Source organism: Bos mutus, chromosome 9, assembly GCF_027580195.1.
Source record: "Bos mutus isolate GX-2022 chromosome 9, NWIPB_WYAK_1.1, whole genome shotgun sequence".
Classification (NCBI taxonomy): Eukaryota; Metazoa; Chordata; class Mammalia; order Artiodactyla; family Bovidae; genus Bos; species Bos mutus.
In genome coordinates this window covers 40,980,475-40,996,071 of record NC_091625.1, presented here as the reverse complement: position 1 = coordinate 40,996,071, position 15,597 = coordinate 40,980,475, and the positions used below count along the sequence as shown (strand labels likewise).

Sequence of the window (15,597 nt, the reverse complement as noted above, 5' to 3'; positions counted from 1 at the left end):
TTCCTATCCACTTACACGAGCGCTTCTTAAAAAAACTTTAATCGTTTGTCCATAATATTTTCTGCAACTATTTTCCCCAATTTGTCTTTTAAATTTTTAACAAAAAAAAAAAATTTTTTTAACAGAAACTTATTTTCATATAGTCAAATCTGTTTATCGTTTCCTTTGTGATTTCTTCTATCCTAAATCCAGAAAGCCAAACTTCCTCCAGATGTTTCATATTTGTCTTCCTTTATTCTAACGTCTAACTTCTTAAGGTTTTTACTTTATTTCAAAAATATTTAACTCCTTTTAGTATTCCACCTGGAGTGTGTGTGCATGTGTGTGTATGTGTGTATGAGTGAGTATGTGGTGTAAAATATGGCTCATAACAGAATTTTTCCCCACATTATTACCCATGTAGCCTACTACCATTTATTGAGGATTATTTTCACACTGTATTATGGTACCAGGGTTTCCCTGGTGGCTCAATAGTAAAGAATCTGCCTGCCAATGCAGGAGACCCAGGTTTGATCCCTGGATCGGGAAGATCCCCTGAGAAGGAAATGGCAACCCATTTCAGTATTCTTGCTTGGGAAATCCCATGGAGAGGGGAGCCTTGTGCACTATAGTCCGTGGGGTTGCAAAGAGTCAGACGCGATTTAATGACTAAAACAGCAGCAATTGATACCAGATTTTTAAAATGTATTTTTAGTTCTCTTAAAAATTGTAGTGAATAATCTGGGCTACCTACTTAATCTCTCATTGATGCCACACAGTTTTATTTATTTATTTTTTAAATTTTATTTTATTTTTAAACTTTACAATATTGTATTGGTTTTGCCAAATATCGAAATGAATCCACCACAGGTATACATGTGTTCCCCATCCTGAACCCTCCTCCCTCCTCCCTCCCCATCCCATCCCTCTGGGTCGTCCCAGTGCACCAGCCCCAAGCATCCAGTATCGTGCATTGAACCTGGACTGGCAACTCGTTCCATATATGATATTATACGTATTTCAATGCCATTCTCCCAAATCATCCCACCCTCTCCCTCGCCCACAGAGTCTAAAAGACTGTTCTATACATCAGTGTCTCTTTTGCTATCTCGTATACAGGGTTATTGTTACCATCTTTCTAAATTCCATATATATGTGTTAGTATACTGTATTGGTGTTTTCTTTCTGGCTTACTTCACTCTGTATAATAGGCTCCAGTTTCATCCATCTCATTAGAACTGATTCAGATGAATTCTTTTTAATGGCTGAGTAATACTCCATTGTGTATATGTACCACAGCTTTCTTATCCATTCATCTGCTGATGGACATCTAGGTTGCTTCCATGTCCTGGCTATTATAAACAGTGCTGTGATGAACATTGGGGTACACGTGTCTCTTTCCCTTCTGGTTTCCTCAGTGTGTATGCCCAGCAGTGGGACTGCTGGGTTGTATGGCAGTTCTATTTCCAGTTTTTTAAGGAATCTCCACACTGTTCTCCATAGTGGCTGTACTAGTTTGCATTCCCACCAACAGTGTAAGAGGGTTCCCTTTTCTCCACACCCTCTCCAACATTTGTTGCTTGTTAGACTTTTGGATCGCAGCCATTCTGACTGGCGTAAAATGGTACCTCATAGTGGTTTTGATTTGCATTTCTCTGATAATGAGTGATGTTGAGCATCTTTTCATGTGTTTGTTAGCCATCTGTATGTCTTCTTTGGAGAAATGTCTATTTAATTCTTTGGCCCATTTTTTGATTGGGTCATTTATTTTTCTGGACTTGAGGTGTAGGAGTTGCTTATATATTTTTGAGATTAGTTGTTTGTCAGTTGCTTCATTTGCTATTATTTTCTCCCATTCTGAAGGCTGCCTTTTCACCTTGCTAATAGTTTCCTTTGTTGTGCAGAAGCTTTTGAGTTTAATTAGGTCCCATTTGTTTATTTTTGCTTTTATTTCCAATATTCTGGGAGGTGGGTCATAGAGGATCCTGCTGTGATGTATGTTGGAGAGTATTTTGCCTATGTTCTCCTCTAGGAGTTTTATAGTTTCTGGTCTTACGTTTAGATCTTTAATCCATTTTGAGTTTATTTTTGTGTAAGGTGTTAGAAAGTGTTCTAGTTTCATTCTTTTACAAGTGGTTGACCAGTTTTCCCAGCACCACTTGTTAAAGAGATTGTCTTTAATCCATTGTATATTCTTGCCTCCTTTGTCAAAGATAAGGTGTCCATATGTGTGTGGATTTATCTCTGGGCTTTCTATTTTGTTCCATTGATCTATATTTCTGTCTTTGTGCCAGTACCAGACTGTCTTGATAACTGTGGCTTTGTAATAGAGTCTGAAGTCAGGTAGGTTGATTCCTCCAGTTCCATTCTTCTTTCTCAAGATAGCTTTGGCTATTCGAGGTTTTTTGTTTTCCATACAAATTGTGAAATTATTTGTTCTAGCTCTGTGAAGAATACCGTTGGTAGCTTGATAGGGATTGCATTGAATCTATAAATTGCTTTGGGTAGTATACTCATTTTCACTATATTGATTCTTCCAATCCATGAACATGGTATATTTCTCCATCTATTAGTGTCCTCTTTGATTTCTTTCACCAGTGTTTTATAGTTTTCTACATATAGGTCTTTAGTTTCTTTAGGTAGATATATTCCTAAGTATTTTATTCTTTCCATTGCAATGGTGAATGGAATTGTTTCCTTAATTTCTCTTTCAGTTTTCTCATTATTAGTGTATAGGAATGCAAGGGATTTCTGTGTGTTGATTTTATATCCTGCAACTTTACTATAATCATTGATTAGTTCTAGTAATTTTCTGGTGGAGTCTTTAGGGTTTTCTATGTAAAGGATCATGTCATCTGCAAACAGTGAGAGTTTTACTTCTTCTTTTTTCCAATTTGGATTCCTTTTATTTCTTTTTCTGCTCTGATTGCTGTGGCCAAAACTTCCAAAACTATGTTGAATAGTAATGGTGAAAGTGGGCACCCTTGTCTTGTTCCTGACTTTAGAGGAAATGCTTTCAATTTTTCACCATTGAGGATAATGTTTGCTGTGGGTTTTGTCATATATAGCTTTTATTATGTTGAGGTATGTTCCTTCTATTCCTGCTTTCTGGAGAGTTTTATCATAAATGGGTGTTGAATTTTGTCAAAGGCTTTCTCTGCATCTATTGAGATAATCATATGGTTTTATTTTTCAATTTGTTAATGTGGTGTATTACATTGATTGATTTGCAGATATTGAAGAATCCTTGCATCCCTGGGATAAAGCCCACTTGGTCATGGTATATGATCTTTTTAATGTGTTGTTGGATTCTGATTGCTAGAATGTTGTTAAGGATTTTTGCATCTATGTTCATCAGTGATATTGGCCTGTAGTTTTTTTTTTTTGTGGGATCTTTTTCAGGTTTTGGTATTAGGATGATGGCGGCCTCATAGAATGAGTTTGGAAGTTTACCTTCCTCTGCAATTTTCTGGAAGAGTTTGAGTAGGATAGGTGTCAGCTCTTCTCTAAATTTTTGGTAGAATTCAGCTGTGAAGCCGTCTGGACCTGGGCTTTTGTTTGCTGGAAGATTTTTGATTACAGTTTCAATTTCCGTGCTTGTGATGGGTCTGTTAAGATTTTCTATTAATCTTCCTGGTCTAGTTTTGGAAAGTTGTACTTTTCTAAGAATTTGTCCATTTCTTCCACGTTGTCCATTTTATTGGCATATAATTATTGATAGTAGTCTCTTATGATCCTTTGTATTTCTGTGTTGTCTGTTGTGATCTCTCCATTTTCATTTCTAATTTTATTGATTTGATTTTTCTCCCTTTGTTTCTTGATGAGTCTGGCTAATGGTTTGTCAATTTTATTTATCCTTTCAAAGAACCAGCTTTTGGCTTTGTTGATTTTTGCTATGGTCTCTTTTGTTTCTTTTGCATTTATTTCTGCCCTAATTTTCAAGATTTCTTTCCTTCTACTAACCCTGGGGTTCTTCATTTTTTCCTTTTCTAGTTACTTTAGGTGTAGAGTTAGGTTATTTATTTGTCTTTTTTCTTGTTTCTTGAGGTATGCCTGTATTGCTATGAACTTTCCCCCTAGGACTGCTTTTACAGTATTCCACAGGTTTTGGGTTGTTGTGTTTTCATTTTCATTCGTTTCTATGCAAATTTTGATTTCTTTTTTGATTTCTTCTGTGATTTGTTGGTTATTCAGCAGCATGTTGTTCAGCCTCCATATGTTGGAATTTTTAATAGTTTTTCTTTTGTAATTAAGATCTAATCTTACTGCATTGTGGTCAGAAAAGATGCTTGGAATGATTTCTATTTTTTTGAATTTACCAAGGCTAGCTTTATGGCCCAGGATGTGATCTATCCTGGAGAAGGTTCCATGTGCGCTTGAGAAAAAGGTGAAATTCATTGTTTTCGGATGAAATGTCCTATAGATATCAATTAGGTCTAACTGGTCTATTGTATCATTTAAAGTTTGTGTTTCCTTGTTAATTTTCTGTTTAGTTGATCTATCCATGGGTGTGAGTGGGGTATTAAAGTCTCCCACTATTATTGTGTTATTGTTAATTTCTCCTTTCATACTTGTTAGCATTTGTCTTACATATTGCGGTGCTCCCATGTTGGGTGCATATATATTTATAATTGTTATATCTTCTTCTTGGATTGATCCTTTGATCATTATGTAGTGACCGTCTTTGTCTCTCTTCACAGCCTTTGTTTTAAAGTCTATTTTATCTGATATGAGTATTGCTATTCCTGCTTTCTTTTGGTCCCTATTTGCATGGAAAATCTTTTTCCAGCCCTTCACTTTTAGTCTGTATGTGTCCCCTGTTTTGAGGTGGGTCTCTTGTAGACAACATATGTAGGGGTCTTGTTTTTGTATCCATTCAGCCAGTCTTTGTCTTTTGGTTGGGGCATTCAACCCATTTACGTTTAAGGTAATTACTGATAAGTATGATCCCGTTGTCATTTACTTTATTATTTTGGGTTCGAATTTATACACCGTTTTTGTGTTTCCTGTCTAGAGAATATCCTTTAGTATTTGTTGGAGAGCTGGTTTGGTGGTGCTGAATTCTCTCAGCTTTTGCTTGTCTGTAAAGCTTTTGATTTCTCCTTCGTATTTGAATGAGATCCTTGCTGGGTACAATAATCTGGGCTGTAGGTTATTTTCTTTCATCATTTTAAGTATGTCTTGCCATTCCCTCCTGGCTTGAAGAGTTTCTATTGAGAGATCAGCTGTTATCCTTATGGGAATCCCCTTGTGTGTTATTTGTTGTTTTTCCCTTGCTGCTTTTAATATTTGTTCTTTGTTAATTTAATTAATATATGTCTTGGGGTGTTTCACCTTGGGTTTATCCTGTTTGGGACTCTCTGGGTTTCTTGGACTTGGATGATTATTTCCTTCCCCATTTTAGGGAAGTTTTCAACTATTATCTCCTCAAGTATTTTCAAATGGTCTTTCTTTTTGTCTTCTTCTTCTGGGACCCCTATGATTTGAATGTTGTAGCGTTTAATATTGTCCTGGAGGTCTCTGAGATTGTCCTCGTTTCTTTTAATTCGTTTTTCTTTTTTCCTCTCTGATTCATTTATTTCTACCATTCTATCTTCTAATTCACTAATCCTATCTTCTGCCTCTGTTATTCTACTATTTGTTGCCTCCAGAGTGTTTTTAATTTCATTTATTGCATTATTCATTATATATTGACTCTTTTTTTTTCTTCTAGGTCCTTGTTAAACCTTTCTTGCATCTTCTCAATCTTTGTCTCAAGCTATTTATCTGTGATTCCATTTTGATTTCAAGATTTTGGATCAATTTCACTATCATTATTCGGAATTCTTTATCAGGTAGATTCCCTATCTCTTCCTCTTTTGTTTGATTTGGTGGGCATTTATCCTGTTCCTTTATCTGCTGGGTATTCCTCTGTCTCTTCATCTTGTTTAAATTGCTGAGTTTGGGGTGTCCTTTCTGTATTCTGGCAGTTTGTGGAGTTCTCTTTATTGTGGCGTTTCCTCACTGTGTGTGGGTTTGTACAGGTGGCTTGTCAAGGTTTCTTGGTTAGGGAAGCTTGTGTCGGTGTTCTGGTGGGTGGAGCTGTATTTCTTCTCTCTGGAGTGCAATGAAGTGTCCAGTAATGAGTTATGAGATGTCTATGGTTTTGGAGTGACTTTGGGCAGCCTGTATCTTGGAGCTCAGGGTTGTGTTCCTTTGTTGCTGGAGAATTTGTTTGGTATGTCTTGCCCTGGAACTTGTTGGCCCTTGTGTGGTACTTGGTTTCAGTGTAGGTATGGAGGCGTTTGATGAGCTCCTGTCAATTAATGTTCCCTGGAGTCAGGAGTTCCCTGGAGTCAGGGTTTGGACTTCAGCCTCCTGCTTCCAGTTATCGGTCTTATTTTTACAGTAGTTTCAAAACTTCTCCTTCTATACAGCACCATTGATAAAACATCTACGTTAAAGATGAAAAGTTTCTCTGCCATGAGGGTCACCCAGAGAGGTTCACAGCGTTATATGGAGAAGAGAAGAGGGAGGAGGGAGTTAGAGGTGACCCGGATGAGATGAGGTGGAATCAATAGAGGAGAGAGTGGGCTAGCCAGTAATCACTTCCTTATGTGCACTCCACAACTGGACCGCTCAGAGATGTTCACAGAGTTATACAGAGAATAGAAGAAGGAGGAAGGAGGCAGAGGTGGCCAGGAGGATAAAAGGGGGGAATGAAAAGGAGGGAGACAGATCCAACCAGTAATCAGTTCCCTAAGTGTTCTCCACTGTCTGGAACACACGGAAATTCACAGAGTTGGCTAGAGTAGAGAGGGGTTAGGGAGGAGACACAGGCGACCTGGTGGAGAAAAAGGAGAGTCCAAAGGGAGAGAGATCAGTCAAGCCAGTAATCTCACTCCCTAGTGAAAAATGGGTGCTGAAGATTGGGTTCTTAAAGGTACAAAATTGGTAACAAATACATAAAAGCAAAAATTAAAAATCTAGAGTAGAGTTTGGAATTTCAAAAATACAACGTTAAAGAAAAGAAGAAGGAAAAGAAAGAGAGAAAAAACAAACAAACAGACAAAAACAAAGTCGCAAAAATTATAAAGAAAATATAGGTATAAAATTGATTACAAATACCAAAAAGCAAAAGTTAAAAATCTAGAGTAGAGTTTGGAATTTCAAAAATACAATGTAAAAAAAAAAAAAGAAGAAGAAGAAAAAGAAAGAGAAAAAAACAAACAAACAAAAACAAAGTCGCAAAATTATAAAGAAAATATAGGTACAAAATTGATAACAAATACCAAAAAGCATAAATTAAAAATCTAGAGTTGAGTTTGGAATTTCAGGTATACAATGTTATATAAAAGAAGAAGAGAAAGAAAGAGAAAAAAAATAGTCACAAAAATTATTAAAAAATATATATATATATAGGTACAAAATTGATAAAAAATCAAAAAGCTAAAATTAAAAATCTAGAGTAGAATTTGGAATTTCAAAAATACAATGTTAAAGAAAAGAAGGAAAAAAAAAAACCAAGGTCAAAAAATTATAAAAATATATATATGAAGTTTGCTTTTAAAAAATAGGGTCTTTTTTTTGCAAAGTAATAATAGGTTATAAAAGTGAAAATTAAAGGAATAATAGAGGACTTAAAAAATTTTTTTTAATTGAAAAAAAAAAGAAAGAATGATCGTAAAAATAGTAAAAATATATCTAGGACTTTCTCTGGTTTTGTTGTCGGTATTGTGGGTTCAGTTCATTTTCGGCTAGTTCCTTGGTCCGACTTATATTTCTCAAGATCTATAGGCCCCTTCCTATGTAGACGGTACTAACCACAGGGTTTTAATCTATTGCCTGTAGCTTCCAAGGAGGTTCCCTTTGTTATAGCTTCTTCTGTTTGCTGGTCTCTTCAGTGTCTGGTTTCTGCCCTGACACAAAAGGGACGGTGGAGGACACTTTTTTTTTTTTTTTTTAGGCTCACTTGTTCAGTCACGCTGTGGGGAGGGAGGGACGCTGCAAACAAATAACACTGGCGTGTGCGCGCAGTGCCTCAGCCTCACTGAGTCTGCCCCCACTCACCGCGCGTGTAGCCTCCCTGCCCACACTGCTCAGTCTCTAGGTTGCTCTCCCGGGAACCATCCGTGGCCAGCTCTGGGCTGCTTGCACCTCCCAGGTCCAAGCCGCTCAGGTTCAGGCACTCGGGTAGTCCTCAGAGGCGCAGACTCAGTTGGGCCTGCGTTTTGTGCCCTTCCCAGGTCCGAGCAGCTCAGGTGATGAGGTGTTTGGCGAGCGCGATTGCTGCAACTTATCACCTCCCTGCCGCTCAGTTATCTAGGTGTACAACCGGCGCACCTTCTCAGGTGGATGTTGACCATCCAGACCCCCAAGAAGTCTTAGTTAGCAAAGAAGCCTGCTTACAGTTTTATAGATAATGTCTCTCTGGGGCTGCCATTGCCCTCTTCCGGTTCTGGCTGCCTGTCACTGGAGTGGGAAGGTCTGCAGCCGGCTATCTCCGTTCAGTCCTTTGTTCAGTGCGCGGGCCTGGAGGCGTCTTAGGTTAGGGATGGCTTTTCGCGTGGTAGATATCCCACAGTCTGGTTTGCTAGCCCAAATTATTTCACTCAGATAGCGCTTGGGGTATTCAGGCCAGATCCTTACTCTAAGCGATGCAGCCCACGCCGCGCCTCCCTGCCCAGCCCCCACTTGCTAATGGCATGTGCAGGCCTCTGCGCTGCTTCTCCACTGGGGGAGTTACCCTAGGGCTCGTAATCTGCAGGTTTTAATTGTTTATTTATTTTTTCCTCCCTGTTATGTTGCCCTCTGTGCTTCCAAGGCTCCACACAGATTCGGCAGTGAGAAGGTTTCCTGGTGTTTGGAAACTTCTCTCTTTTTAAGACTCCCTTCCCGGGGACGGAACTCCATCCCTCCCTCTTTTGTCTCTTTTTTTGTCTTTTATATTTTTTCCTACCTCCTTTCGAAGACTTGGGTTGCTTTTCTGGGTGCCTGATGTCCTCTGCCGACATTCAGAAGTTGTTTTGTGGAATTTACTCGGCATTTAAATGTTCTTTTGATAAATTTGTGGGGGAGAAAGTGTTCTCGCCGTCCTACTCCTCCGTCATCTTAGCTTCTCCCCCACAGTTTTATTTTTTATTGATTGATGGATTGTCACACTGCATGGCTTTCAGAATCTTAGTTTCCCCAACCAGGGATTGAACCCAGGCCCTCAGTAGTGAAAGCACTGAGTCCTAACCACTGGACCACCAGAGAATTTCCCATACAGTTTAAATTATTTTTTTTAATATGTTCAAATTGAGACTTAGAAATGATAAATATTCAGATTAATCTTTTGTACTGGGACAGAAAATGGGGCAGGTATTGCGCTCAATAGACAAGCAGGAAATTAATAAATCTCTTTATTACTTTGGAAGACTTCAGTTGTCTAGAAATTGCATCCTTGAATAGGCAAGGCCTTTGGTAGATAAGTATATCTACTCTTGGGATGCCAAACCAGGAAAGACAGACTAGAGATGGTCCCCAGACTTGGTCCTTGCTGGAAGTGGTATATTAGAGGCTAGCAAAAATGTCAGAGCAGAGGAGGTGACCAAGGCAGGAGGATGTTAAAGAACAATGTAGTAACTTCACAAATCACCCAAGGCTTGGGTGACTTGAGCAGAGGAGCACTGAAGAGGCAGCTTGGTATACTCTAGAACTGCAGCTTGGAACTAGGAAAACTAAATTTATTCTTGATACTGTTGTCTGACCTTAGAAAATTTCAGTGTTGCTTCAGATCCCTAACTGATAAAATGGACATAATAGTATCTGTGATTCCTAAATCATGGGGATCTTGTAAAAATAAAAATGAGTTAATATACATGAAAATACTTGAAAAATTTTAAACTTCAATTAGAGTTTATAAGAAATTATCATTATTATCACTGGTCACCAAAATACTTGCAATATATCAGAGACTTCTATTTAGGTCATCTTTGTCATTTCTCTCTTTAGTTTGGCTTAAAACATTTATAATAATGATAATGCAAATGCTATTATTTAAAAAAAGCACTTTTGCATATATTTAACTCAACCCTCTCAACAACCCTATGATACAGTTATGATTTATTAGTTCCTGTTAAGGCGATTTTTCCAGTAGTCATGTATGGATGTGAGAGTTGGACTGTGAAGAAAGCTGAGTGCTGAAGAATTGATGCCTTTGAACTGTGGTGTTGGAGAAGACTCTTGAGAGTCCCTTGGACTGCAAGGATATCCAACCAGTCCATCCTAAAAGAGATCAGTCCTGGGTGTGCATTGGAAGGACTGGTGCTAAAGCTGAAACTCCAATATTTGGCCACTTCATACGAAGAGTTGACTCGTTGGAAAAGACCCTGATGCTGGGAGGGATTGGGGGCAGGAAGATAAGGGGATGACAGAGGATGAGATGGCTGGATGGCATCACTGACTCGATGGACATGAGTTTGAGTAAACTCTGGGAGTTGGTGATGGACAGGGAGGCCTGGCGTGCTGCGATTCATGGGGTTGCAAAGAGTCGGACATAACTGAGCGACTGAACTGAACTGAGGTGCTGTTATTATCCTTACTGCCACTTTACAGATGATGAAACTGAGATACAGTTAATTTGAGTGAATGGCCCTAAATCTCACAGCTTCTAAGTGCCAGAGCTAGAACTCAAGCCTAGGAACTCTGGATCCAGAGTCTGTGCTTCTGACATATTTTTCTTAATATGTTCAAATTTTTTCCTTTATTTTGTATTTTTAAAAGTATTCTGTTTTCTTTCAGCTATTTTCAGCTAAAGTGATGGGTGATCCCTTTCTTGTGGGGGAGACAGGCCTGCTTGCACTCAAATCTGCAGCAGACCAAGGACAGAACCAAGGCCAAGATTCCCAAATGCTGCTCCTGGAAATGTTTTCCAAACTTTTGGAACTCTTGACCCTCCGGCATAGGCTGATAGAGATGAGTCTGGAGACTGTACACTTGGCACGGTCAGTAGGGGGACTCACGATCCACATGGAGGGTAATAGACTCTGGGTCTTCATACCACAAGCCTTGCCGCCATCTGTGCTCCCAGAGTAGCCAGAGTGAGCTTTCTAAATGACTGAAATGATGACCTCCCTTCCACCTTCCCTCCCTCCCTGTTTCTCTTTTCAGGTCTCCCACAGGCCTCTCTCACTACTCAGCTAGTTTTGGTTCTCCTCTAAGCACCTGGGCTTTTTCTCCATTCAGCCATTGCCTTTTAATTAGATGCCTAATGTTGGTTTATTAGTTTTCCTGCTAATGTAAGCTCCCTAAATGTAAAAGCTCTGTCCGTGTTGTTTTCCATAGTATCCTATTGGGTATGAAGACTGACCCTCATCAAGCACCTAATGATACTGAGTGCTCAAATATAATTAAGTTGAATAGCAGAGAAGAACCAGTGGAGGGCCTTCAGAAAGGAAAGAATGAGTCAGTGATAGCATCCAGGTCTGGTGGAAGTATGAAATGTTCAACAGGCAGGGGGAGAGAATACTTGGTGAGTTCTGTTTTTGCTTTGCGCATGAGAGGATGGTAAGACATTTAAATGAACATTTCCCTAAACGGGAGAAATATGGAACTTGAGGATTTGTTGCAAACATATATGAGTTTCGTGTTCTGCCCCATGAGAGTCCCTGAAGACACAGAGAGTCCAGTTATCCACCATAAACCATGATCTAGGGCCTACTGTGTCCAGGGTCTGTACTGGGAACTTTCCATGTATTAGTTCATTTAATTCTCAGAATATTCTTATGTATAATAGATTAATGATGTCCTTATGATATGATATTATGATATAATAGCTTGCAAACATTTTACAACCAAGAAAGTAGAGGCTCAGAAAAGTAATTTTCCTAAGATCACATAACCAGAAAGTAGTAGAAGCAGAAATCAAACTATGGGCCAAGATAATATTAACCACTATGATACTATCTCCTCATAATTTCTGATCCTTGTTCTCAGGGAGTTCACAGTCTAAAAGTTACCCCTAATAAAGTTTAATATGATATTCTAGTCATATGAACAAAATACTATGGGAGCACAGGAAGTGGAGTATTTCATTCTTTCTAAGTGAATCAGAGAAAGCTCTACAGAAGAAGGCCTAGGGATGATTATGTACCTCCACAATTCAAATGTTCAAGCCCTAAGCCCTAGTACCTCAGAATGTGACCTTATTTGGAGATAGTCTTTACAGAGAAAATGAAATTATTAGAGTGGGCTCCTATGTAATATATCTGGTGTCCTTCTAAGAAGAGCTGGTTTGGACACAGATGTATCCAGAAGGAAAACTATGTGAAGCCATAAGGATGTGATGTTCATCTGTAAGATGAGGAGAGAACCTAGAAAATATCCTTCATTCAGAACCCTCAGAAGGAACCAGCTCTGCAACACTTTGATCTTGGACTTCTGTCCTCCAGAACTGAGACAGATTTCTGTTGTTTAAGCACCACCACCCCCAGTTCTTGGTACTGTTTCACAGCAGCCTAGCAAACTAATGTAGGTGTCATTTGAACTCAGCCTTAATGTACCAACTTCTCAAGATGAAGAAATGTGTTAAAATGCGGATAAGAGAAGAAAGGAAGGAATTCTAAACACAGAAGGCTGAAATGCCACAGCGACATCTGAATGGAGCCTGGCTGCAAGTCATGGGGGAGTAGAGCTCAGAGTTGAAGGAGGACAGAGATGGGGTCACAGGTTCTTACACAAAAGGGAGATGGTAATGGCCCAGAGTTGAATGACAGACTTCCCAAGGAGGACATGCAGAAGGTGAGAAGAGGACTGGGTTTGGAACTCCAGGAAACACCAGGAATTTGAAAATAAAGAGGAGAAGCCAGAAAGCAGTGGCAGCAGCAGTGGCGGGATGTGGGGATGTGGGCAGTGGTGCTTGCCCCCCACTCTCTGCCCCAGCCAGGGCCCTGGCATGGGATGGGTGCAGCTCTTTGAGGCCCATCATAGCAATGAGCAACTGTGTCATCAACAGCCTGAGGGAGCAGCTGGTGGGGGTCCCCTCCCAAGAAATCTGGGTGACCTGCACAGGGTCCTGAAGAGTCTCCAAAAAGGCCAATGGCATGGCATGGGTGGTGGGGGAAAGAAAGTGAAGTCACTCAGTCATGTCCGACTCTTTGCGACCCCATGGACTATAGCCCTCCAGGCTCCTCTGTCCATGGGATTCTCCAGGCAAGAATACTGGAGTGGGTTGCCATTGGGTGATGGGGGAAGGCTGCTTCAAAAGAAAAAGAAAAAAAAGGAGAAGCCAGTGAAGACAGAGTGGTTATGAGGCAGAAGCATGGAGATCCTGGATTCAGGAGAACAAAATGGTTCAAGGAGCAGACAGGCCAGCCCCGAGGATCTCTGAGAAAAAATGGTCAACTTTCTACTGAGAGCAATACTGGTGACCTCAGGAGCGCTCGGAAGACAGAAGCCAGCTTGCAGGAAATGAGAGTTGGGGAAGTGCCCAAGCATATCTCCTCCTACCTTAACTACTATCTTTAACCATCATAGCTGAGGGCAGACTCAAAACCTTGTGACTCATTCATTTCACACCGGACTTGGCTACTTTTGTTTTGACTTTTGCTTTTGTGCTTATTCAGATGGCTTGGTTTTCCTACCACTTACTTTCCTTTTAGGGAAATTAACAGCAAATGTTCTTGGCTTTTTTTTTTTTTTTTTCCACTTTTAGTCTCTATAAGGATTTGGCGTGTGAGATGGGTTTTGAAGAGTTCCATTTGTATCTGAGGCCTGTTCACTTTGAATCTGCATCACACAAGGACAAGGTGGTCCATCCACCTCCTGTCTTTATAACCTCTCTGCTGGAGGACAGTGACTGCGTAGACAGGTGAGCCTTGAGAGAGTCAAAGTAAAAATAATGAAACAGTAGAATGGCAGTGAAAAATAGTTTCTATCAGCACCACAAATGCAATTGCATTCTAATCTCTCCCTTATAATCTATCTGCCATGATGTCAATATTTTCTTTTCCTTTTAATAGGATGGGAAAAAATAAGATCTCAATCAAGGGGGATAATTGGGTTAAAAACATTGAATAACTGAAAAATGGAAGAATCAGATTAGAGAGCTCAAATGGATGGAATCTTAGGCTCAGCAACTGCCCAGGGCAACCATGTTGCTTCCAGATAGAATGGAGTGTGAGGGTTGGTCTGATGGAGCAAGAATCATGGATCCCTGCCCAGATCTCTGCTCTTACTTTCCATGGGACCAGGAAAGAGTCAGTCAAGGTTTTTAGCAACTGCTTGCTCAAAACTCTAATGCAATGTGTATCTAATATGTATGGCAATATTTCTGTCAGGCTCTTTTGTTTGCCAGTATAAGAAGCCAACTCAAACCAGTGAAACCTCTTTTTCATGCCCCATAGGTTTAGCCCATTGCCCCAAAGAAAACACTCTTACTAGTAACAGACCAGAATCTACTCAGTGGGGGAAGGGAATCTTCCCTCCCCCCCATACAAAGTCAGCCTTTGATGCCTACCAGGGATAAACTCATCTCCCTCTTCTTTCCTTGTCTGTCTTCCCCTGAGGGTCTTAGCTCTGTCCTGGAGATTCCTGATATGAGTCCCCCCAAAAGGAAGGCAGAGCTGACTCTAAAGGAGGGAAGGTCACCTTTGCTTTGCTATTGTGTATTACTGCTCAGAGTATAGCAGTATGCTAAAGGAGAGAGCATAGGCTGGAATGAAGGGGTTAGGACCACAGAGTGAATTTCTCAACCTCAGAAATTTGAAATCTGAGGTTGGAAAACTCTCTTTGAGAGGGCTGTTCTTTACATCAGAGGTAGTTTAATAACATCTCCAATCTCTACCTACCAGATGTCAGCAGTATGCTTTCCCTCATTTGTGATGATCAAAAATGTCTTCAGCCATTGCCACTTGTTCCCTGAAAGCAAAATCCCCCATGCTGTATCCTGTCATATAACCTAAACCAAAAAGGTGATTTATTGTAAAGATACAAAGATATCTCACAGAAGCTGAAGGCAGAAAGTGTGATTGGGCCTCAAACAAGGCTAGGTCTCCAACCTGGAGCCAAGCTGTTCTCTGGATCATCAAGGGCCTCCTGCCAGAGCTGTTATTTTACACTGCTGTGAAAATAGGCCATATTTTTGTTCAGCCAGAATCAACCAATCAACACAAACTGTCTGAATGTTCTGTGGCCTGGCCAAGTGGTGATTGGTCCTCCCACTGATGACCCAGAGATCCTTCAAGATCTGAAGCACTTTCTGAATTACCAGGGGAAGGTTTTTACATCCAAGGAACTTGTATCTTGAATTTGCATTTGTTTTATGTATGTTAATTCCTTCAAGTTATCACTTTGGAGTGCCATTACAACAACATATACCAAACACGAGCATTATTGTTGTTGTTCAGTCAGCATTATTGTTGTTCAGTCGCTAAATCAGATCCAACTTTTTGTGACCTCATGGACTGCAGCACGCCAGGCTTCCCTGTCCTTCACTGTTTCTCAGAGTTTGTTTAAACTCATGTCCATTGAGTCGGTGATGCCATCCAACCATGAGCATAGTGACTTACATTTTGAGAAGCACATTCATGCATATTATCTCCCTTAAGATAGGTGATATTTCCATTTACAGATGAAGGAACCAAGATTCCTAGATAT

The 15,597-nt window shown here is 40.0% G+C and overlaps 1 protein-coding gene across 1 annotated transcript in view; it reads left to right on the top strand.

The window, feature by feature from the left end:
• The window catches only part of LOC102274514 (coiled-coil domain-containing protein 162), a 150,272-nt gene that overhangs the window by 38,624 nt on the left and 96,051 nt on the right, over window positions 1-15,597 (top strand). Inside the window, exons 10-11 of the mRNA XM_014481478.2 lie at window positions 10,744-10,946; window positions 13,655-13,810. Of these exons, the coding sequence (XP_014336964.2) occupies window positions 10,744-10,946; window positions 13,655-13,810 (359 nt within the window). The remainder of the gene's footprint in view (window positions 1-10,743; window positions 10,947-13,654; window positions 13,811-15,597) is intronic.